General features: G+C 41.0%; 2 protein-coding genes across 7 annotated transcripts; one reads left to right on the forward strand and one right to left on the reverse strand.

Annotated features, from left to right (window-relative positions):
- Positions 1–370: 370 nt before the first annotated feature.
- Positions 371–17,424, reverse strand: LOC139454106 (uncharacterized). Of its 5 annotated transcripts, none has more exons than XM_071235618.1 (3): positions 17,352–17,424; positions 3,569–3,691; positions 371–3,079 (listed from the first exon to the last, which is right to left on the reverse strand). In XM_071235618.1, the coding sequence occupies exons 2-3, from the start codon at positions 3,679–3,681 to the stop codon at positions 1,756–1,758; spliced, it is 1,437 nt and encodes a 478-aa protein (XP_071091719.1). In that variant the 5' UTR covers positions 3,682–3,691; positions 17,352–17,424; the 3' UTR covers positions 371–1,755. The 5 variants fall into 5 exon arrangements, with proteins under 5 accessions (XP_071091719.1, XP_071091718.1, XP_071091717.1 ...); XM_071235617.1 differs by lacking the exon at positions 17,352–17,424 and adding an exon at positions 9,918–10,010; XM_071235616.1 differs by lacking the exon at positions 17,352–17,424 and adding an exon at positions 9,420–9,529.
- LOC139454108 (uncharacterized) lies at positions 16,230–25,181 on the forward strand. Of its 2 annotated transcripts, none has more exons than XM_071235622.1 (2): positions 16,230–16,322; positions 21,888–25,181. In XM_071235622.1, exon 2 carries the CDS (start codon positions 21,959–21,961, stop codon positions 23,324–23,326), a length of 1,368 nt encoding a protein of 455 aa, XP_071091723.1. In that variant the 5' UTR covers positions 16,230–16,322; positions 21,888–21,958; the 3' UTR covers positions 23,327–25,181. The 2 variants fall into 2 exon arrangements, with proteins under 2 accessions (XP_071091723.1, XP_071091721.1); XM_071235620.1 differs by having other exon boundaries at positions 16,231–16,367.
- Positions 25,182–25,393: the final 212 nt, after the last annotated feature.

Raw genomic sequence — 25,393 nt, forward strand, 5'->3', positions numbered from 1 at the left:
GAATTGCGGTGCCTTCGATGACTGGGTCACCTAGTGTCTCCAAACGTATAATTTAGCGGGAGTAATAAATATTTCTTTCACGATATCGCCACATGTGGGGGAATTAAATGAGAATTATAGTGACTGGAACAAATTTAACCTTGCTTTAGATGCGATAAAGATACCGGGATCTCCATAAACTTGTTCGGCTTGCATATGCAGCAGTGCACAGGTGCGTCCCTTGATCGTGGCAACCTAAGATCGTGGATTCGAACCTCGTTTTGCCCTGATTATGACTATAGGTTAAACCAAAACTCACTCACTTTCCTATAACTGGACACAAAATTACAGAGGCATAGAAGTAAACAAGAAATCATTTTATTCGGCCAGTATTGATTAAATCTTGGTAAAGTTATGGCGTGAGTGTGAATAAAGCACACTCCAGCGAAAACAGTTTAACATGAAGACCCCATTCAGTCACAGTATACTGACTCTGAGCGCCAAGTAGGTTCACCACAAGTACCATCTTTTAATGTTTTCTGGTATAACGTGGCCGAAGATCGAACCCCTGACCTTCCGCTCTCCGGTCGGACGCTCTACCACTGGACCACGGAGGCTGTCCCATAATATGAAGGGAAGAAACACCCTACATCATGTCATCAAAAAGACATATACTTCCTGCAGCCTCTGTTTTTAATACGACAGGTTAAATTGAACTTCTGTTGTAACGAGATCTATACAAATTAAATGACCGCGAAGGGACTCCGGGTACGAATAGTTCCCCAGCTGTTTATTCTGGTCGTACGAGGTGATCAAGTGGATCGGCTGGTCAGGCTCGGTGACTTGGTCCTTCATTTCTTATATGAGCTATCAACATTATGTGCAGCCTCTTTAGGGGGGGTTGATAAGATGTACACGCTTTAAAAATATTTACCCAAATTTTAATACAATGACTTGAATAGAATCCGACCTTAGAAATGTGGGACAAGTCCATTTTACGAACAGGTGGGTTAAGTTTGTTATTTCCCGCATATTCTCACATTCCTTAGGTCGATCTTCTGCACCTCTTCTCCACATACCGATTCATATCGTATTCTCCCACTTTTTGATGCAATCAATCGGCCACTGCATTGTGTAGCCCAGCTACATCTATGGGGAGTTTCCAGAAATGACCTCATTGTAGAACTATGTTTTATCGTGAAATAAACCACGCTTCGTTCCTCATTATTCTTTGCGATTTATCGCGCAGCTGTCTTATATATGCGTATCATCGTACCCCGACGGCATGGATCATTGTTCACAATATCGATCACTGGATTGTCTGATCTCGATTCGATTATTTAAAGGTCGTCGCAATTAATGATGGATGTTTCGTAAAACAAATAAACACAACAATGAAATTATATAGGGAAACATCAGACATGGAAAGCACATTCAAATTCCATTGCCGAGCCAAATAAGGTTATTGATAACCGTTCATATTCTATAGATATATTTTGAATATATCATGTAATGTTCTAGTTGATGTTGATTGGTTCTCGACGGCGTGGATCGTTGCTCATAATATCGATCACTGGATTGTCTGGTCCAGATATAAAGGGCAGCGTTAAACAGCAAAGGAAAGACAAATTGTTTCATTGCCGCCTGTCGAGCACAATCATATCGAACGCAATGACTTGCGCTCATCTGTTATCTAGTGGACCCAATTCGATAACGCTTGGCCATTACTCTTATACAGTTTGATTAAAGCCGTATAAAATGGTTATCATTGCATCGTCATATATCGTACATATACTGCACCTCTTTTATAATCATGTCCAATGCATCTTTGTGCGCACGTGGTTGGTCACTCGCGTTTGAGTCGATGGCACTGTACTGTAACATCCGGGCCACCTTTAAAACATTCTGGTGGAGTCTCTTTACCTCATTCTGGGGAACCACTTTTAAAATGTCAAGAATCAGCTCCTGTCGCGTCTCTATCCGTACTGAATCGATCGTCACAGTGAAGTCCGTATAATTCAGTACCCGTTGGAAGGGGTATTCCACATTCTGATCAACAAATCTGAAAATGACTGGAATACATCCACTTTGAATACTGTCATAAAATGACTTCCTTGTGGGTGAATCTCCTGGAGGTTGCAGACAAAACACTGACTTCTGCATCCACCTAATCGTGATGCTCTCATGACCAGAGCGACATTCCTCTGTGTTCAAAATCACCTGCTGTGGTACATCCTTTCCTTGAACATGCAGATGTTCGGCAAATATTTCATAAGTAGTATCGACAACTTTTTGAGGAATCTGATCCAAAATGATGTTTCTGAATGGGTTGCTTCTTCGGTCACTAGCAGCGAGGAAAATCAGCACCTGCCTTGCTCCTAATCCAGGTGAGGATATTGCTTGTGATGCTGAGTTAGAGTTGTACTGGTGCACATACGAGGGGTAGGGAGCCACTATCACTCTCTGCTTCTCAAGACCTAGAGCCTTTCTGTACCAATCCGAGGCTTCCTTTTCAATTACAATGTAAGTCACATCTCGACATTTTGAATTCTGAAGTAACGGGTATTCAGTTGTTGCTTGTTCCCTTTCAATTTTGGCAAGTGTTGAGATATGAGGCTTCCCTTGCTTTAGGTAGGGCATGGCATTTACAATATTGAACATTTCAGTTTGTAATGTTTCCATAGTTTTAGGCCGATTACAGAAGAAGAACATTCCTAGGTAGGCGGGTATGTAGAAGATGTCAGCTTCCTCTGGATTCATGGTTCGGTATTGACTCTGCAGAAGCTGGTTGTGAAGAATCACCTCAAGGGAGAACTGATGGGTATAAAACACTCCCATCTCCCCTTCCCTGTAAATAACTTTTCCCAAGCCTCCATTTAGTAAATGAAAACATAGATATGGCCGGTTGTGAACATCCACACATGTTTCTATGTCTTTGTTAAACTTTGGTGGTAGTGAATAAATATAAACCTTTGGTATTTTCTTTGCTGTTCTCATTTGTCTGTTCTGGCCTTTGTTTTCAACAGATCTCGTACGTATCCCGCTTGGCTGTTCTGTTGCATGGGTATTGTGAGTCCCACTATCATCAGCAAATTGTAATCTGAAAACAAACAAAAATATACGAAGTAAATACATATATTTTTTTCTTGAAAATAGACTGTTTAACATCGCTCCATGAAAGCTTTGAGTGATTTTGATTAAAAGAATTGTACAAATAAAGAACCTGAACCTGGAACATCATGACACAAATAATGTACCACATCTATTGGTATTCAAAAATACCAAATGCAAGTGAGTGAGTGTGGTTTTACGCCGCCTTTAGCAATATTCCAGCAATATCACGGCGGGGGGACACCACAAATGGGCTTCACACTGGGCTTCTTCGCACGCGCACACACACACACACACACACACACACACACACACACACACACACACACAAACGCCACATGCAAGAATATTAATGGGTCTGAAGGCAAAGGCGGGTCGAGGTGCACTGTAGACAACGCAGTCGACTGTCTCTTGGAAAGCTTTGTACATTATATAAGTGTAGTGTTGATTGTGAATATTAAATAAGCATAACGTTTACCCAGTGTCATGTGGAAATTTTTCTTCCCGCGTCCATGTCAGAAAGGCTCCCCCAGTGAGAGCTACAATCGTCACCAGCCACAGCCTCTTTCTTTGTCTCCTTGTAAGCAACATATCGTCACATCTGAGAACACAGATACAATGAACAGTTACAACACTGAAACACATTGATAGTCCCACCTACTTGTGGATAACTACGTTTTCTGACCCAGAGACTCTGAGAGAGAGAGAGAGAGAGAGAGAGAGAGAGAGAACACTAACATATGCACTAGAACGGTATTCCAGTTACGTCACAGCCTAGACATGCATCATCAACAATCTAAGAACCATACATGACGCAGCCCCTCACCATACACCTGGCCGCCAACGGTTTGTGCTCTGTAACTCTGTACAACTCTACCCTGACATGGTGGATAACAAGGATACAGCTCCGTCTTCATACCATGGATGATATGTTCGTCATATCATTCAACATGATGCCCAGGCGCTACTGGCACGATGTAAGAGAAACAGGTAAGATCGAGGGGATGTGGACAATCATTACCGCAGGCTGACCAACCGCATGAAAGAGCTTGGCGGAACTGTACGCATACCCAGATCCTGGCATTAGAGAGAACATGGTACGCATGGGAGAGCGTCCACCGTGTTGTGCAGCAGGGCGCATTCACTGATAATTTGTTGCGTGCCCGGGTAATTTTATCGAGATGTAGTTACAGAAAAAGTAAACATAAATTTTCCCTGTGCAAGATTAGCTTGATCTTTGTGTCTGGCGTGGCCGCGTCAGTAAGGTGGTACTTAGGTGTTATGTTGCGGGTTGGTTTTGTGTCGGCCGCTGCATGCTCCTGGGTTCAGGGTTACCGCCTTTCAGTGTGAACCTTTTGGGATTTATCTCCTTTCTCAGAGGGAACCTGGTCTTTCACTACCTTTCAGCCACTGTATTTGGCAACCTTCAATGGCGCGATTTGTGGCCGAGTAGTTGTAGTTTCACATGGGGTGGAAAAAATGTTACATACAATAGGGAGAGGTCATCAAAATATTATCTCAAAGGGGCAAAAGAAGTGTACACTTGAAAATTGGATTTGACAAAAAATACAAAAGCGTACGTTGCTAAAAACACGGTCGCCGAAACACTGCAAATTTAATGTCAGCCAAAGCACTACCATGATAACCGTATCAAATAATTCACCATCGAATAACCATTTCTCGTTTGTTTCAATTTTTACCACCATCAAACATGGATGCATACTTGTTCTTGCCCAGCAGTTGAGTCTACTGTCAATGGTCCAGCGATTAACAAGATGAAATTTCAACTTGTTTTTGTAGAAAAAAGATATTTTTTTTCATTGTTACCCCGTTATTTATGGGATAACAAGACGTATTCTCATCTTAGAAGGGAGAATTCCGTGAGTCAAAGAGATGTTCCAGTATTTATTGTGAGTGAGTGAGTGAGTGAGTATGGTTTTACGCCGCCTTTAGCAATATTCCAGCAATATCACGGCGGGGGACACCACAAATGGGCTTCACATATTGTACCCATGTCGGGAATCGAACCCGGGTCTTCGGCGTGACGAGCGAACGCTTTAACCACTAGGCTACCCGACCGCCCCTATTTATTGTGAGGTTCAATGTTTTATAGATTATATATTAATCAAACAATAATCTTAAATACACATTTCACTTTGATGGGGATATTAGCGTTTCACATGGTAGAGTTTGTATACATCATTATAATTAATACTTCATTCTTTCAACACAACATTGGATAATAATCGTTCAGGAACCATTCATACAATTACTCATATCTCACTCATACCTCAAAGGTTGTCATATAAATCCTATGACATTTGCAGTTGAAACCAATATGTGCATTGGCTCTCTATCAGCATACACGAGTGCAATAAATACACAACTATTCCTGACAATAGATCTAATTGATTTACATGTTCAATAATCACTGAGATATTATGCACGACAATATTCATGCAGAGATTATTTGGAAATACACAAAATACGTAATATTTACCGCATTCTATTCATCATAAACAGTAAATTTCTGTCATGATATTATTTGACATAAATAATAGAGTTTGTACAAGTGAGCTTACCTTAAATTAGAAGGGAGAATTCCATGAGTCAGTGATCAGTCAAAGAGATGGTTCTAGTATTTATTGTGAGGTTCAATGTGTTCATATGAAATCACGGACCTCTTTTTATCGTCTAAAAAGTACTAGAAACTACACTGATCAACGTCGGAATTCTCATGATTGGCCAAAACATACAATGTGTCCTTTAATTACAATTGTGGTTGGTTGAAATAGATTAGGTAATTTACTAATAAGAATTTGATTGGACAGGCCGAAATGAGTTCTTATAGGATGTGTCACGTGACCGTGAACCGATGGTAATTGGGTTAATTACATCAGATTAATTATACATTGTAGTTTGTTTTTTACAGCTGCTGTCTGGATGTCTCATGAGTTTTTAGAGAAGGTGTCACGTGACCGTGACACGATGGTAATTGCGATAATAACGTCAGATTAAGTAAACTTTGTTTTTACAGCTGCCGCCTGGATGTCTACAATGGTCATTTACAGGTAAAGAAATCAATAGATTGGATTTTAAGTAGACGCCGGCGATAGCGATAGCCTTTTATGGCATTTTTCAAAATTCCAAAATTGTTCTCCAAATTAAGAAGGCAACCCTAAAGAGCCCCACCTAGGTTGCCTCGCCTTTTCGGACATACCCAAACACCAAATGGCCTGGCGGGCCCGTGCGCGAAATACGCATATGTCGGAAAGCGCACGTTAAATTCCTAATTTAAGTAAGTAAGATAGCATATAGTTGATGATAATTAGGTTTGCTAGGTAAGCTTGACCTTGACATGATGGGTAATTAAAGTGGCATTTCAATGTAAGTAACTGTATAGAAATAATTACATGAAATGTATGGCAAATATGTTCAAAATATATACATACAAATAAAGTATAGAAATAATTACATGAAACATATGGCAAATATGTTCAAAATATATACATACAAATAAAGTATAGAAATAATTACATGAAATTTATGGCAAATATGTTCAAAATATATACATATAAATTAATATAAAAATGTGAAATATTTTATCATAAATTGTGCACTGCCACAGTATTTTATAACAGATTTGTCCTACCCAACACAAAATTTGAACGCATAAAAACAAACAAATGTTTACTGTGAATGAAGGAACTCATTTTGTTTCGGCAAAAGAATAAGTTCAATGTAAATTGTCATAATTCGTTCCAAACATTATCCAAACAACTAATGATGTATGCCTTGGGAGTGTCTACAAACATAAACCAAAGCAAAGTTTACATGAATGGTCACATCTTACATGCAGCTCTAAACATGTCCCACTGACCTATAAATGGATAATTGTAAATATTTCCAGATCGACTGCACACTGAAAATTGGTAACTATCATGCTGTATTGTATCTACAGGTAAAATAATGGATGAGGTGAGGTGAAAGGCGGTTCTACATGTAAAATACAAGCCCCCTACCATGTCGCAGCTTAACATAGATACATAGAGTTTACTGACTCCGAGTCGACCAGTCCTTGTTTTATCACCTCAATGTTGATAGCCAGACATGGTTAAACAGTTAGGCCAATCATATGTTTTTATATGTTTCTCATCTCCAGTGAGTTGGGTTAAAGCCGCTTTTTTAACAGTATTCCAGTTATATCGCGGCGTGTCGACTTAATGTGGGAGGAAGCCCGAAGTGATGCAGGTCTCAGACGTTTACCACTTCGGTGAAACCCACGAGCACGAGTATGGTGCTTACAAACCTAGAAACTTAATCGGGGCGAACCGGGATTCGAACCCACAATCATAGGTTTCTTGCGTGCCGAAGGGTCGCAACTCTGCACAGCAAATCGCGGCGCCTTAGACGACTGGGCCACCTGTGCCCTTTCGCATCTCCAGCCTCAACCACCAAGAGAGTGGGTGGCGAAATTGAAATAAAAAGTAGATCGAGTTGCTTTGCTTGGTTTGATAAATATAGCTGAGGAAAGATCAAGCTGACCTGGGTGTTTTTAAAATGCATCTGTAGGAGTAATTGTTTTGTCACAACGGGGCATAAAAATCCACAGCAGCGGGGGAAATTGAGATAAGAAAAAAAATTATTTTTCACGTGCGAATGAAAATTCAGACCGGGTGGAAGATGGGAAAAAATAGGGACAGCGTGACCCCCTTTTAATGTATTTTGGTATGACGCGGTCAGAAGATCAAAACACTCTCAGGGCAGACGCTCTCTTCATGAGACCACGGAGGCGGTGTCTATGATATTCGTAAATGGGTAGACATGTCTCCAAATACTATTGTTACGAAAGCCTATTAGGGCCAAATTCATTGGTAACATTTTTTATTTAAAAATTGTAATTACTGCCGATCGGAACATCGCCATTGTTTTAATGCCTTTGTACAACATGTGGCTATCGAGTTCCAATATTTCATATTTGTATCGATGATATGAAATTAAATATATCGACTATATCATCTGTGAAACAAGACTAAGTATTTACTGGTAGATTGATAGACATGATAACATTCAACCAGCAAACAAACACAATTCCGGGGGAGGAGTGTGTTTCTTGTTTAACGCCGCAATCCACAATATTTTAATCTACGTGACGCGGCCTGTTAATAATCGACAATTAAGTTATTGATATAATATAACATTCGTGACCAACTCAAGTTATTCCGGGACAAGCCGAAAAGCTCTTCTTGCAGGTTACGGAAAGGGGCGAGTCTTGACGAATGATAATATAACTGTAATTAAACAACGATCCACGTCGTCGGGTGCGTTGACACTCCCATCAACCACGTCACCGAGCCTGACCATCTGGCCGCCGCCCATTGCGACTCACATCGGTTACAAGAGAACCGGATCCCCATTGGTGTCCCAATTTAGGCGCCTATTCCCACTAGCAGTGGGGAGCTGGGGACACAATCTAACCCATATCCCCACGGGGCGGACACATGGAGCTTGAGGGAATCGACTCTACTAGGACGGCAAGTGATGCAAGTCCCCCCCCCCCCCCCCCCCCCCCCCCACACACACACACACAAACACACACACTCATGATGGCAATCACTGGTTTGTCTGGTCCAGACTTGTTCATTTACCGACCGCAGTCATATAGCTAGAATATTGCTGAGTGCGGCGTTAACCAATATACAACAGACAACGATAGTGTAGAGCCGCCGTAGTATAGCTAGAATATTGCTGAGGATGGCGATAGTGTAGTTTTCTGTTCAGTTGTAGCTTTGATTTTGGGTTTCCGTTGTTTTCATGTGTGAGAACCATAAAGAAGACCTTGATATCTTCCAGACTTCACTATCTCAAGATGTAGCTAGACGGTCACCAACACGGTGTCCATGCCAGCGGTGTCTTGTGGTTGGATTGACCATACTGGTGATGATTCTGTTGTCAGGGTTGACGGCCACCACAACTCTGCTTATCACCAACAATGAGAGTAAGTCACTGAAAACACACACACACACACACACACACACACACACACACACACACACACACACACACACACACTTTAAAGACTTCATAACGACAGGCAAGAACAATGGAACCTCGTTAATCCGGACAGTATAGTTACGAGTGAAATCGTCCACACAAACAAAACATCTTGGACTAAAGAATCATTGGTATATAGCAACGGCCCTCTCATCATTTAAGATGTTCCCAACAGTGATTGCCCGGAAGGCTAATTTTCTGGACTGACGGTGACAAGTTTAACGGTATTTTACATGCTTAATGTAGAATGCAAAATTTGTACAAAATATACTCACCACAGAATTGAAATCAAACACACCGTGAAAATGAAAGCCTCGACTGGCTTCACCTTAAATCTACCGAACTATACCTTGTACAGAATGAGCCTCATCGACAGCTAAACCCAACATTCATTCATAACGCCCCATTTAAAGCCTCGACAGACCCCAGTGTAAACAGGCAGTATAATCATCCGCTCAATTCAACGTAAGTTTAAAACCACCGTGTTTCTGTGGGTCTTTGTTGATGAATCGACAAGCCTTCAAGAAAAACATTACCTTCTTCCCTGCACTTTTGCAGACAAACAGTGCACACGTACAGATACTATTTGTTCTGAGTATTCTATGTGTGTAGGACGTCCTATTCAAGGCACAATTAACGGGCTTGACAGCACGAAGCCCTTTATTTCGTTGGTTATAAAACTGAAAATTGAAGGCGAGACGAGCACTTGTTTCTAATGTCAATAGGAAACAAAAGACACAAGCGAAAAAGAAAAAAAAGAATGATTTACATACCCGATTTAAGTGTTGTGGAGTGTCCAAAGCCATACGGAAAGGGCTGACATGGGACGCTCTTTTATCGCTTGTGTCAATAAATAGTTTGGGTGTGGGAACATACCACGCTGAAGACACGAAACGGTGAAATGATTGGTCACACAGGTATGACAGAGCCACATTGTAGCATCTTTGCAAGTCGCCATTCACATGAACTAGCTTCATTGATCATGTTGCTATGCTACTGTAACATATATTTGTTAACTATTGATTTGCTGTGCGATGATTAAGCAAATACTCCTTGGCTATGGAGCTTTTCAGTAGGTGTGACATCTGACACTTGACCAGGGAAATCTTCTTGTGCCGTAAAATAGAAATGTGGTGCATGTATTGATTATTATATATTACAATATCACAGTATTTGGTGAGTGTGGTAGTAAACAAAGAACTCTATGAAGATCATCGAAAAAAGTATATATGCAGTAAACATTTGACACAGATCTGAAGACCGTAACAGACAGGCCTTTTTATAGTCTTTCTTAGAAATGGATTTATATTTGTGTGTAGCTGCTTCAAGAATTACAGAATAACTTCATCGTATATTCGGTGCAGGCTTATCTAATTCTGCCGTTGAATAGGAATGTGTGACATGTATTGATTAGATATATTACAATCACTATATTTCACCGAGGGGATTAAGGGGTAATGTCTAGACCGCATTCACCTACATTTCAGCTTTATCACGGCGGAATGTGAATAGCGAAGTAGCCGACTTAAGCCAAGAAAACCTGCAGTGATAATAGCGACGGTAAAGAAAGAAAAGCTTTGAAGCAAGGTCGCACAATACAACCACCCAGTCCTATAGTTGCCTCTCACGATGAGCATTGAGAACCCGGGACTTATGCCACGAATGTCCAAAGGAGTTAAACATTCATAAGTAAGGTACACATTATACATCCAAATTGCAAATAATTTCTGCTATCATTATTTTATGAAAAGTAGTGGAAGAAGAAAATATTCGGAAATATTATATTTTTCTTGATCCAAATTCTTGTCTCTCCCAAATCTGAGCAAGTGCCCGTTTGTGATGGAGGCAGATTCGGGAGGATATTGTTTTTGTTTTTGCGTGAGGTTTGTAAAACTTCATAACTTTATTCCTTTACTATAGTTTCAACTTCAAGCGTGAGTTTGGTCATTGATTGGTCTATTTGTTTACCTTGTTAACATCTTTAGATTGGTTTGAAGAATTTATTTTCCGTGGTTAAATCCCGTCCGGGATTCGAGCCCACACTGCCAGAGTGAGGCACCAAATTGCCAGCAGACAAAGTCAGTGATCTAACCCATTCAGCCACCGAGGCTTCCACAAAATGAAAGTCTGACAACTGGTAGTCACGATCACGTACTTTGTGTACCCCTGTAAATTGGCACAGCTCCCATGGCCGAAAGCTATGAACACACAATGCCATTTAGAAAGTGGTCAAATGTAACAAATGTAACACATTTTATACTTGGGATAACACTATCTGAGTAAAGTACGGATTCTCGTCCTTTTTTCGGTTGAGTCCTGTCCGGGATTCGAACCCACACTGCCAGAGTTTTGTGGAAGCTTCGGTGGCTGAGTGGGTTAGATTGCTGACTGGCGATTAGGCGCCTCACTCTGCCAGTATGGGTGAGTGTGAGTGTTCACTCAGAAAGTGTTATCCCAAATATAACATTTGTTACATTTGACCACTTTCTAAATGTAACAATCCCGAGGCAATGGTTGCCATCTACCTAGGATCAGGATTCGGGGCGACGACGTAGCCAAATGGTTAAAGCGTTGTCTCGTCAAGCCAAAGCCCGGGGTTCGCTTTCCAATACGGGATCATTGTATGGAGTCCATGTTTAGTGTCCACCTGCGATAATATTGAGGGAATACTGCTGGAAGCGGAGGAAAAAACACACACTATATTCGTATTCCCCCCACCCATTACAAATCTTTGTATTGTGTTTTATATCTATTTTTTAATCATTTTATTGTCAATATGATCATAGCTCATATTAAATAATTTCCGAGTTATTGCCTCTGTGATCGACCGACCGTGTAAGGCAAATACAAATATGACAGCGTTACAAATATTCCCTTCATTTGCATTTTATTTTCATTTCATTGAAATACGTTATGCCCTATTGGATGCCTGGCGTTGAATCCGATTAAAGATAAACGGTGCAACCTTACAGTTGTCATATTAGCAGGTTATTGCTACAAAACGAATCATAATTCTATTCACAGTGAAGTGAGCAGAGAAGCCGTTAACCATTCACGATTCAAGCAACGCTTCAAAAGTTGAGAACGTACATGTAGGAAGGTCGAAATAGTGATCATAGCAAGGGAGTCTGTGGTCTATTCACTCTGTTATATTGTGAGCAGACGAGATCATGAATGCACCAATTCAAAGAAAGGAAGACAGAAATCCAGGGACATTATTTTCAGAAGCTTTCGGTTTGAATACATCTTTACCTCCTCGCAGAAGCATGCATTGAGCAACCACACAATATCGTGACCCGTTAACTCGACTTTGATGAGAACGCGGGATACAATGGAGCCTTCATGGCAGTCGAGAGATACAATGCTTTTATATGCTTTTAAAATATAAATGCTACTCAAAACAAGTAAGGATCCAAGAATATATTGCTATAAGATCTGTTAAAGTTGGATAAATAGTTTCATAATAATTATGTTAATTTGTTTTTTGGTTGGTTTACGCCAGACTCGGCAATATTCCAGCCATATGACGGCGGTGTGTAAATCATGGAGCCTGCACCAGACAATCCAGTGATTGACATCCTGAGCATCGATCTCAGCAATTGGGATACGATGACGTGCATCAACCAAGTCAGCAAGCTTGACCACCCGATTCCGTTAGTCGCCTCTTATCATAATATGTGGCATATAGCGGGTGGGTTCATGTAAAGTTCTGCAATTCTAGAATTGATCTTCAGCAACTCATGCTTTACGTAATAGGCTCGCTGACTTGGTTGATGCATTTCATCGTATTCCACTTGATTAGATCTATATGTACTCGTGATGTTAATAAATTGATTGTCTGGTCCAGACTATTTACAGACTGCCGTCATGTAGCTTGAATTTTGCTGAGTGTGGCGTTAAAAAACAAGACAAAGAGTACTAAGTGCGAGTGAATGAGTTTTATCCAACGTCGCTTTGAACAGTATTCCAGTTATATCACGGCGTGTCTGCTTAATGTGGGAGGAAAGCCCGAACTGATGCAGGCCCAACACGTTTACCACTTCGGTGAAACCAACGATAGCGGGTAATCAAGGCGAACCGGGATTCGAACCCACGATCATAGGTTGCTGACACGCCTAAGGGACGCAACTCTACCCCGACATCGCAACCAAAGCGTAAATGAACAGGTTGTAACACAGGTATAACTTTATTCTTTTTTTCACAACCCACAGGTGCTCCTAGCACGGTATTAAATGTCAACTTAAGCAACCTATTTATAAAGGCACAATCGTGGCCTTTAATCATGTCTTGAAGTGTGTTGGCTCATGACGTGGAAACCGAATAATGAACATGTGGAGTCAACTGTAAAAGACCCATAGAAAACAGCCTGTATTGATACCTAGATTGCATAAAGAATGTTACAGTTGTATGCTGTGACGACTGAGAGTGTGTTGTAAAGGAGCGGCTTGACGCTGGGGATATAGTACAAGTACATTTACTATTCATATTATATAATATTCAGTGTTCCAAAACTGCAGAGACAGAGAGAGACACACACAGAGAGAGAGAGATGGGGGGGGGGGGGGGGGGGGGGGGGGTTGAGTCGCCCAAGGGTTGAAAATTACAAAATATCCCGGGAAGAAGGCAATTTGTCTTTGTAAGGATATATTGTTTACAGGTTACCCTAAGGCAATCTCCTCTCCTTAGTGTGGCCGTCTTAAATAGGCACAATGCTCGGACCAACTGGTTGTCCCAGCAATTATAATTTGAGTCAAGTAATTAAAAAAACACTTGTTTGTTCGACAGTCCAGATTTTAGTATGGTTGTTCTAATAAGTCAGAGCTAAAACTAACTTTCACACATAACACTCATTAAAACGTCTAGACCTGGACTGAACATGTACACTGGATCCTGGGACCTGCATTGTCGCTTTACCTTTAACTCCATGTACACGTTGTGCGTCCATAGAAGTGTATACAAGCCAAATCAACGTCTCCCTAAGTGGAGGACCAGTACCCAGTGTTCATTGTATTTATATGCATATATTATGTTGTGCGTCTATTGAATCCGTCTCCATACTATGAACGTCATGGATGTGACCCGTTCATGTCTAGATGTGCGTTAAATCGACCTGAAAAGAAGCCACACAGAGCTAGAGAGTCACAATTTAATTGCAGTCTTCTTTTGTTGTGAACTACTTGCCAGTAACGTTCACACTGCTCTCACTCATGCGCACATGCACACACATGATACACACATCACACACATATGCACACTAGCACACGCACACACATATGCACATGCACGCGCGCACACACAAATACAGATGTACACACACAGACAAACATACGCACGCATACATACACACACGCACACACAGACATACACGCACACACACATGCTTACACACACATGCATGAACACACATACACACACACGTGTGCACATATGCATACGCACACATGGTCATACACACACATGTACACACACGCACGTACAGACACATGCACACGTACACACAAACACACGCGTGCAAACATGCATACACACACATGGTCATACACACATGTACACATGCACACACATGTGTGTGCACACATGCATACATACACATGTACACACACGCACACACATACAACGACATGGACACACATACACACACGTGTGCACTCATACACACACATGGTAATACATACACATGTACACACACACACATGTGCACACATGCATACACACACACATGGTCATACCCACAAGCACACATATGCACACACAGAGAAAAAGATGAAGAGTATATAACATGATTGCATTTATATTTTCACATAGTAAATGATATCTCAAACCATGTGCATGTATGCTCTTGTGTTTTCTATCGGGTACTCTCTGCACTATTCAACCAACAAATCAGGTCAACACTTTGTATAAATTGCATGTGCACAAAGGATGACAAGGCGGCTAGCCTCATGTGAATATGTCTTCGTAGCTGAAATACGTTTGGATTATTAATTAGAAGGAAATAATCCACTCTGGGTCAGATAAACCTGCAATTCTATCCACGTAATCGGGACACTTTTCCGCCTTATTAATCATCCAATCCAACTTATTTGACCACCCAATCCTCTTTAATTGATTCTTACTATCATATGATAATGGGGCCAATTCTTTCCCGGAATCCTTACGAGAGTGTTGGGAATATATATCTATAATCATGTTTGGATATTTCTGTTTCATTTGGAACGAATTGTCATGTGCATCTGTTTTGTACTGTGTCAAACGTCCATGTGTGTTTGTTGTTTAACGCCACACTCAGCAATATTCAAGCTGTATGACGGCGGTCTGTAAATAATCTAGGCTGGACCGGACAATCTAGTGGTTGATATAACGAGCACAGATCCACGCAATTGGCATACGATGATATGAACCAAGCCCACCCGATCCCGTTAGTCGCCCTTTACGACAAGCACAATCGCCTTTTACAGGAAGTACGGTTCGCTGAAGACCTAATCCACCCCGGGTCTTCACGGGTACAAACGTCAAAGTATGTCCATTTAAATGTCAGCATGTATACCCGTTTAATTTACAAATTCAATTATTAAAATAAGCAAACCATTCCATGTCATGTAATTCTTTTATTTTTCATTTATTTGTTCTACAACATATTTAAGTGGTTTAGCCTTTACGCTTATATTCATTGAGTACGGAAAACATTTCACCGGTACCATCCAAACCTAGCGTTTTAACCTTGTCTAAATCAGAGTGGGTCGATATATAAACATGAATACATAGGCGTTTTCTACGCATCTATGCAAGCCGCCACATGTACACGAAACGCTATTTAATATGACTATGTGTATTGCGTAATACGCTTCCATTCTTTGCTAAGTCTTCCCTGATTAAAAAAAACTGCAATATAAATTTCATTTCTATTCTTTTTGACACGGTATTATTTACAGATAAAATCTACACAACTGCTGTCTTTGTGTAATCGATACTTTCATAGCTATCGATATAAATAGAAACATCGTGAGCAAAACTGGTTTGCGTTTTGTCACCCCCCCCCCCCCCCCCCCCCCTCACCCCCCCCAATGCACACAGTACGACACCTCAACCCGGATAGGTCTTTTATAGTGTCACGCCTAGAGTCCTGCTCCTGCATGTGGGCCATCGGAAAGGTCTGACAGTGTGAACATAATCCCGAGGTGACTATTCTAACGTGGTTATATTGAACACGACTCTGGCTACAGGTAGGTGTTTATATACAGCTGTGTAATTCCATTTCATTTTGATATGTTTAAAGTTGCAATTAGTTTAGTCGTTTTGTTGGATTTATGTGCTGATCCCCGAGATGGGAGCACAAACAGCTGAAATAGACTCAGTGAAACTTGCAGTTGACGGTTGTGAGTGTAGAGAAAGGATCGTGAAAATAGGGTTTTGAAGGCGGTTTCGGTCAATATTGACATTATACAACATTATGTGATCAGACACGCCTATTCAGAAGCGTTAACTGTACATACGGGAAAAGTTTAAGCACGGCTTACTATATGTTTCGACATCAAATAGCATTTAAGTCGTATCCTATTTTAATTTTTTGTTACAAAGAGACATAAATAAATAAATACTGAATACAGAAACTGAAATCGATTTCCTACATATGACATTGTTTCCATGGCAATAGTTGTCTGATTATCCCTACAAATGCTTCCTCCGCTTCTTTGCATCTTTGCATCATACATGACTCAGTATCAGCAAGATCCGAAGAAACATACAGTGCCCCTATACCCAGGTTTTCAGTGGGTATTGCTGGTGCATTGCACATTGATCGAAATTATATCAATATCATATGTATAACATAGGTATTTTAAGTTCGGATATTATGAAAAAAACGAGGATGAGGCTTTCCACTATAAAATGTACGCACTTTGTGATAAATGTTTCTAGAGAGAAAGCAAATTTTAACATTCCATTGTGTACTTTTTATACCATGATGTCTGTGAACTGAGTCGTATAAACTACACTGTATAAAGTACTGTGTAAGGAACTTGTCATATCATATTTGACATTCTATGAAAGGTTTTATGCCCAAATGAATCTGTTTCGTCGGATAATCGAGACTCTGGCGTCATCTATTATCAATATCATCACTCAAATCACACAATATTATAATATCCCAGAAACACGGTTCACCTGTGTTGGCTTTAAGCCTCATCCCCCACATTTAAACATCATACCTTTGTTGAAGTCGATCTAGTGAAGCTGAAAGATACCGGCCGACACAGCGTCTCCTAAGTACTTTATGACTGTATATTATTCACAGCATTTGTAAGCAGACCTCAGTCCTATTTGTACTGAAAACCCGCGCTACTCTATGCATGAATGTCGTTGCTTTAACCCATTCACAACTGCGTGTGAGTAATCCTTCTTCAGGTCAAACGTTTAGTGTACTCAGCCTCGGTACGTTACACAACACACGTATGTTAATGCATAGCCTTACTGTTTGAAGTTAGACGGTTAATTTTATTACTATTGTTTTACTGGAACTTTAATATAGACGAAGAGTGTTTTTATTTTCGATGCAGAATACTACTCATAGCCCACTATAAGTGAGAATAAATATGAGCATCACATAAGCAATTGAAATTGTATGCGCATGAGAAGGTGCATATTCGAAAGAAGGGTTGACAAAACGGTGTCTTCCCATTATGACTACTGTTTCAATACACATACTTCCTGGTTCATTGACTGCTAATTATCTCCTATCAAAAGAAATTCCTTGTAGTATCCATTTTATTTATTTATTTATTTATTTATTTATTTATTTATTTATTTATTTATTTATTCATTTATTTATTTATTTATTTATTTATTTCAAGGTACACATGTCATTTAAAGTCATTCAGCAAGTTAAGGACAGGCTTACTGCATTTGAAAACTGTTGAGAATTGCTCACTCTTTATGTCATTAGTCACACAGTGCATAGTGCAGCGCCCTATTTTTATAGTGTCAGTATTGCATATTTTGATCTTTGAATATGTTTTCTACCTTTGAAGCCAGCCATTGTGTAGACCTAAATCTTATTTTAGTTTGCACCCTGCACTCAGCAAACTGCGGGCCAACGCCCATAATTTTACTGACTCGGCCACTGCTTCCCTCAGATATTACTATGTCAACAAAAACGTTGGTGTGGTGTTTTAAGCATAGTCGTCTTTTACAAGCATGGGTTGGTGAAGACCAGTTCTAACCCGGTGTTATTTTGGTAGTTACACTGGGAGTAGACACAATAGGAGTGCACCGACACAATAGATAAAAGAGAAGATGTACACGTTGACGTGATTGGGGGACTTGTTCTCAAACAGTGGAAGGTTGTTTGCCCGCAGGGGACAGACACCCTGACGGGCGCAAGCCGGAATAAAAATATGCAGCTCGTCCTCAGTTACATAATGTCAAGGAGGTTTGTTATCAGGGAGCATGGCGTCCTTCCGTGTATTTCGGGGAACACAGGAATGTTTGTACGACAGATTGAGTTCGCTCCAATCAAATTTTATTTGCGTTAGAATTCTTATCAAGCAAATAAGGTAATAGATTATATATTTTGGATTCAACGTTTCAACGAAAATCCAACTATATTTTTTTCGAATATATACACCTTCATACCACTTCTCCCCATACTCGATCACCCCATACACCTTCACCCCATACACCTTCACTCAATACACCTTCATGCACCTTCACACCATACACCTTCACTCCATACAGCTTCATACACCTTCACACCATACACCTTCACTCCATACAGCTTCATACTCCTTCACCCTATACACCTTCACTCCGTACACCTTCATACACCTTCACACCATACACCCTCACTCCATACAGCTTCATACACCTTCACCCTATACATCTTCACTCCGTACACCTTCATACACCTTCACTCCGTACACCTTCATACACCTTCACTCCTTACAGCTTCATACTCCTTCACACCATACACCTTCACTCCATACACCTTCATACACCTTCACTCCATACAGCTTCATACTCCTTCACCCTACACACCTTCACTCCGTACACCTTCACTCCATACACCTTCACTCCATACAGCTTCATACTCCTTCACCCTACACACCTTCACTCCGTACACCTTCACTCCATACACCTTCCCCCATACACCTAGGCCTCCACTCCATACACATTCACTCCATACACCTTCCCCCATACACCTCCACTCCATACTCATTCACTCCATACACCTTCCCCCATACACCTTCACTCCATACACATTCACTCCATACACCTTTACTCCATACACCTCCACTCCATACACCTTCACTCCATACACATTCATTCCATACACCTTTACTCCATACATCTTAACACTATACACCTTCACACTATACACCTTCACTCAATACACCTTCACACCATACACCTTCACTCCACACACCGTCATACACCTTCACCCTATACACCTTCACTCTGTACACCTGCATACACCTTCACTCCATACACCTTCACTCCATACACATTCATTCCATACACCTTTACTCCATACATCTTAACACTATACACCTTCACACCATACACCTTCACTCCACACACCGTCATACACCTTCACCCTATACACCTTCACTCTGTACACCTGCATACACCTTCACTCCATACACCTTCACTCCATACACATTCATTCCATACACCTTTACTCCATACATCTTAACACTATACACCTTCACTCAATACACCTTCACACCATACACCTTCACTCCACACACCGTCATACACCTTCACCCTATACACCTTCACTCTGTACACCTGCATACACCTTCACTCCATACACCTTCACTCCATACACCTTCTCTCCATACACCTTTAATCCATACATCTTAACACCATACACCTTCACACTATACACCTTCACTCCACACACCGCCATACACCTTCACTCCGTACACCTTCATACACCTTCACTCCATACGGCTTCATACTCCTTCACCTTATACACCTTCACATCGTACACCTTCATACACCTTCACACCATACACGTTCACTCCACACACCGCCATACACCTTCACTCCGTACACCTTCATACACCTTCACTCCATACAGCTTCTCTCCACACACCGCCATACACCTTCACTCCGTACACCTTCATACACCTTCACTCCATACAGCTTCATATATCCTTCACCTTATATTCCTTCACATCGTACACCTTCATACACCTTCACACCATACACGTTCACTCCATACACCTTCATACATCTTCACTCCATACACCTTTACTCCATACACCTTAACACCATACACCTTCACTCCATACACCATACACCTTCACACCACACACCATCATACACCTTCACACCACTCACCATCATACACATTCCCATCACACACCTTCACTCCGTACACCTTCATACCCTTCACTCCATACACCTTCACTCCATACAGCTTCATACACCTTCACTCAATACACCTCCACTCCATACACCTTCACATCATACCCTTCACTCCATACACCTTCACTCCATACAGCTTCATACACCTTCATACACCTTAACACCACCATACACCTTCACATCATACACCTTCACACCATACACCTTCACTCCACACACCGCCATACACCTTCACATTATACACCTTCACTCCATACACCTTCACTCCATACACAATACACCTTCATAACCTTCACACCACACACCATCATACACCTTCACATCATACACCTTCACTCCATACACCTTCACACCACACACCTTCATACACCTTCACACCACACACCATCATACACCTTCACACCACACTACATGATACACCTTCATACACCTTCATACACCTTCATATCATACACTTCCACACTACTTCCCACCATACACCTTCACAACATACACCTTCACAACATACACCTTCACAACATACACCTTCACAACATACACCTTCACAACATACACAAATTCACCTTCAAACAAATTAACACCATTGTCTCGGTAGACATCAGTGTGTTGTTGCACTAAGTGAGTGAATTAATGAACGCAGCCAAAGGAGTATGGCATACAGTATATGTAAAACTATCAAAACATTAGTCCTTTCTTTAACCCATTCAGAACTTGTATGTATAACCTTTCTTCAGCGCTCCTAAGTTTCCCTCAGGTCAAACGCTAAGTGAACGGTGTATCGGTATGTATACACCACACATACGTTAATGCATAGTCTTTCTGTATGAAGTTAGACGTTCGTCTTTACGTCTCCGTCGGTTCGACGGTTGTGTTGAGTCTTCTGAATTGGATTGAATTGTGCTGATATCAGCTAATCAAACGATAGGTTTAACAAACTACGCGTCAAATAACTGTTAACTGCGAGCCAATGAGTAGAATGATACAGCGCATTAAGCAACAGTCCACCCTGATCACGACAGAGACCGAAAATGGGCCTCGCACATTGTATTTAATACCCATGTTGGGAATCGATTCAATCCCGCTGCCTGATGACCCAGCCCCCCCACACACACAAACACCCACCCACCCCCACCCCCACCCCTCCCTTCCTCCCAAACCCACAAAGCAGTTTTACTGCGTTAAACGATGGAATAAAGAATAAAGAAATTTAATGTCATCTTTCTCAGGTCACGAATAAATGTATTATTTGACAAGAAAAGTAATTTTCTTTTACTTAAGATGCATTTTCTGATTGACATTAGGCTGACAGATGGTTTCAATGCTGCTGACTGAATGTAGTTCAGGCATTAAGTGTTATTACTTGATATTTTCAGATAAATACAGATTTTCATCTAGCGGGATTGCCAAGGTGAAGGCTGTGCATTATTGCCATCTCCGATACAACATGTTCCTGTCAAGGAGGACAAAGAAGAGGCTGCTGTTGGTGGCTCTTGTCGCTATCGGGTGTGGAGTCATCTACATCAGTTTGGAGGAAATAGAAATAACGAGGTCAAAGGAGAACATTATCAGTAGCTTCAGGTTAAAAGGAAATGTTGTTTCGATGATGAAAAGAAAACCAAAGGTGTTCATATATCCGCTGCCACCAAAGTTTAATAAAGATGTAGCCATGTGTGTGGGTACAGACAGGGTACCACACTTCTGTTTTCATTTAGAAAACGGAGGGATGGGACCGCTGTTGTATAGAGAAGGGGAGATGGGAGTGTTTCATACCAATCAGTTCTCCCTTGAGGTGATTCTTCACAACCAGCTTCTGCAGAGTCAATACCGAACCATGAATCCAGCGGAAGCAGACATCTTCTACATACCCGCCTACCTAGGAATGTACAGATTTTGTAATTCATCAGAATCCGTCACACAATTACAAGACGAAATGTTCAAGATCATACATTCTATGCCCTACCTTAGTCAAGGGAAGCCTCACATCTCATCACTGGCGAGAATTGAAAGGGAACAAGCAGAAAAAGAATACCCTTTGCTTATGAATCCAAACTGTAAAAGTGTGACATACATCGTCATCGAAAAGGAGTCTTTGTCGGAGTACAGAAAGGTTTTAGGTCTCGAGAACCAGAGAGTGATAGTGGCTCCCTATCCCTCGTATGTGCACCAGTACAACTCTAACCCAGCATCACAAGCATTATCCTCACCTGGATTAGGGTCAAGGCAGGTGCTGATTTTTGTTGCTGCTAGCGTAAAGAACAACGAATTCAGACGAAGAGTTCTGGATCAGATGTCACATAAAGTCACGGGTGTTAGTTTTGAGAGAGTAATTCATCTTTTGAATGAGCATGGAGATGAACTACCTGGCGGGGTGTTTCTGAACACAGTAGAATGTCAAACTGGTCATGAGAACATCACGATTGGGTGGATGCAGAAGTCAGTGTTCTGTCTTCAACCCCCAGGAGATTCACCCACAAGGAAGTCATTTTATGACAGTATTCAAAGTGGATGTATTCCAGTCATTTTCAGATTTGCTGATCAGAATGTGGAATACCCCTTCCAACGGGTACTGAATTATACGGACTTCACTGTGACGATCGATTCAGGACGGATAGAGGTGCGACAGGAGTTGATTCGTGATATATTAAATGAGATTCCCCAGGATGAGGTTATGAGACTCCACCAGAATGTTTTAAAGGTGGCCCGGATGTTACAGTACAGTGCCATCGACTCAAACGTGAGTGACCAACCACGGGCGCACAAAGATGCATTGGACATGATTATACAAGAGGTGCAGCATATGTATAACATATGACGAATGAATGGATTAGTGTTGTGAATACCCTTTCACATGCTTTTAGCATAACTATACGAAACGATAGTCCTTCAGATATAGTTACAGACATGAATTGGCGAATCAGTTTAACGAAACAGTGAGATGCACACAGAGATGTGTTCGATATGGGCACGTGGGAAATGTATCAGACATACGAAATATTTTGATGAATGATTAAGTGTGTATTGATCAGTTCTGAATACGTCAATTCATTATAAATGAGTGACCAAAGTCCATCGCGGAGGTCCATTGCGGAAGTCCAGTGAGTGCCAAGGAGTTTCCGAGTGACTGAAATGCTGGCGGGAGGAAAACCTATAGCGGTGTTACTGTTAGAGGAAATAAACTGTATCGGTGTTCAGCCACATACCGGCAGTCGCCAGCTTCATCTGCACATCTCCCCGAGGCAAGAGAGTTAACTGACTGTTATAAAAGTCCAGTTTCCACCCTTGCCGAATTAGGCTGGTATTATGGAGTTACATTTTGGCTGGACTAACGAGTCTATGCATAGTCCAATCAAAATCGCGTACCAAAATCGAAATCCGGTTCGTAAACTGTCGTGCAGATTTCGATCGATTGCAGGATTTGCAAAACATGTGCACCGCCAACTCGTTGTCAGCATATAATTTCCAAATCTTTTCATCATTTTCATCAAGGTGCTCACGTGATTTGATGCATTTCGAGATGTAAGATCCGTTTTATCACAATATAGATCTTAGATTATCGATCAGATCGTCCTGACTGGGCGCCACCATTTTGTGTGAAGCAAACGCTAGTGATACGAGAAGTGGAATCTTGATTGGTCCATAGGAGAGGCTTAGAAGGGGCATAACTGGTAGTAGCCACTGGTGGCGCTACGATCGACCCCAGTAATTCCAGCCTAGTTCGGCAAGGGTGGAAACTGGACTTTTAAAGTCAGTTAACTCTCTTGCCTCGGGAAGATGCCAGCTGCAAGGATACACGTCATAATGAAAAGTCACTTTTACAAAACGTTTGTAAGAGGTAGGAGCGAACAGTCAATAAAATTAAAGTGCGAACCGAGGTATATGTTGCTGTGACAAAGTTGGGCTTAACTTATATTTAAATAGCATATGAGTCAATTGTAAGCTGAATTTTAAGTGACGCCACATCAACTAGCGCCACTAGGGTTAGCGACGGGTCAAACCTAGTAATAACAAAGACATACTAGAAGTACAAACATTTATGTAAACATGTTCCTATTAGGGAGAGCAAATAGAGGCTCCTGTCGGTGGCTCTTGTCGATATCGGGTGTGGAGTTATCTATATCAGTGTGGAGGAAATAGAAATAACGAGGTCAAAGGAGAACATTTTCGCCAGCTTCAGGTGTAAACAGCATTTGAGTCAATTGTAAGCTGAATATTAAGTGACACCACATCAACTAGCGTCATAATGGGGTTGCGTCGGGTCAAACATATAGCTGGAAGTGATCACGAGTAATAACAAAGATATACTAGAAGTACAAACATTTATGTGAAAAAAACATAAAAGAAAATACTTTTCTTTTCACATGTGTTTACCTTAAACGTTGTAACGCTCTCAGCAGTCCTAGTGAAATTCCAATTATTTCTACACCACCCAAAAGAAATTTAAGTTCGTCCGATTTGTCCATATAACTATAATTAATCTGAAATTCCAATTATTTCTACACCACTCAAAAGAATTTTAGGTTCACCCGATTTGTCCATATAACTAATCTTCCATGCCATGACAGATTATCTATGGTAATGTGAAAAAATAGTGCATATGTAGAATCGAAGCGTGTTATAGAAATTTCTGTACTCGTGTATGCCTCAATTTGAGAAGATTTTGTGAAGAATAAAAGCTATGTTGCTACCCATGGTGTCCGGTCATGATAGTCTACTTCTGTTTTGCACATAGTGCGATTTATATTTTGTCTTGATAAGAGTGACCCTTCTGTATTTAGTTATACATTATTCAGTTTATTGCTGTGATAAGATTGTTTGAATGTCATGTTTAATCTAGGATTTGCAGTTGTGGCCATCTTGCACAAGTCACAAGATGCTGACT

Source organism: Haliotis cracherodii, unplaced genomic scaffold (genome assembly GCF_022045235.1).
Source record: "Haliotis cracherodii isolate W230 unplaced genomic scaffold, xgHalCrac1.p SCAF_10, whole genome shotgun sequence".
Classification (NCBI taxonomy): domain Eukaryota; kingdom Metazoa; phylum Mollusca; class Gastropoda; order Lepetellida; family Haliotidae; genus Haliotis; species Haliotis cracherodii.

Coding starts and splice junctions, on each gene's coding strand:
- LOC139454106 (XM_071235615.1), bottom strand. CDS start 4,158: ATGCGTACAGTTCCGCCAAGCTCTTTCATGCGGTTGGTCAGCCTGCG. Junction 3,692..4,111: donor ATGCGGTTGGTCAGCCTGCG/GTAATGATTGTC, acceptor CTGTGTTCTCAG/ATGTGACGATATGTTGCTTA. Junction 3,080..3,568: donor AAATTTCCACATGACACTGG/GTAAACGTTATG, acceptor GTTTGTTTTCAG/ATTACAATTTGCTGATGATA.
- LOC139454108 (XM_071235622.1), top strand. CDS start 21,959: ATGTTCCTGTCAAGGAGGACAAAGAAGAGGCTGCTGTTGGTGGCTCTT.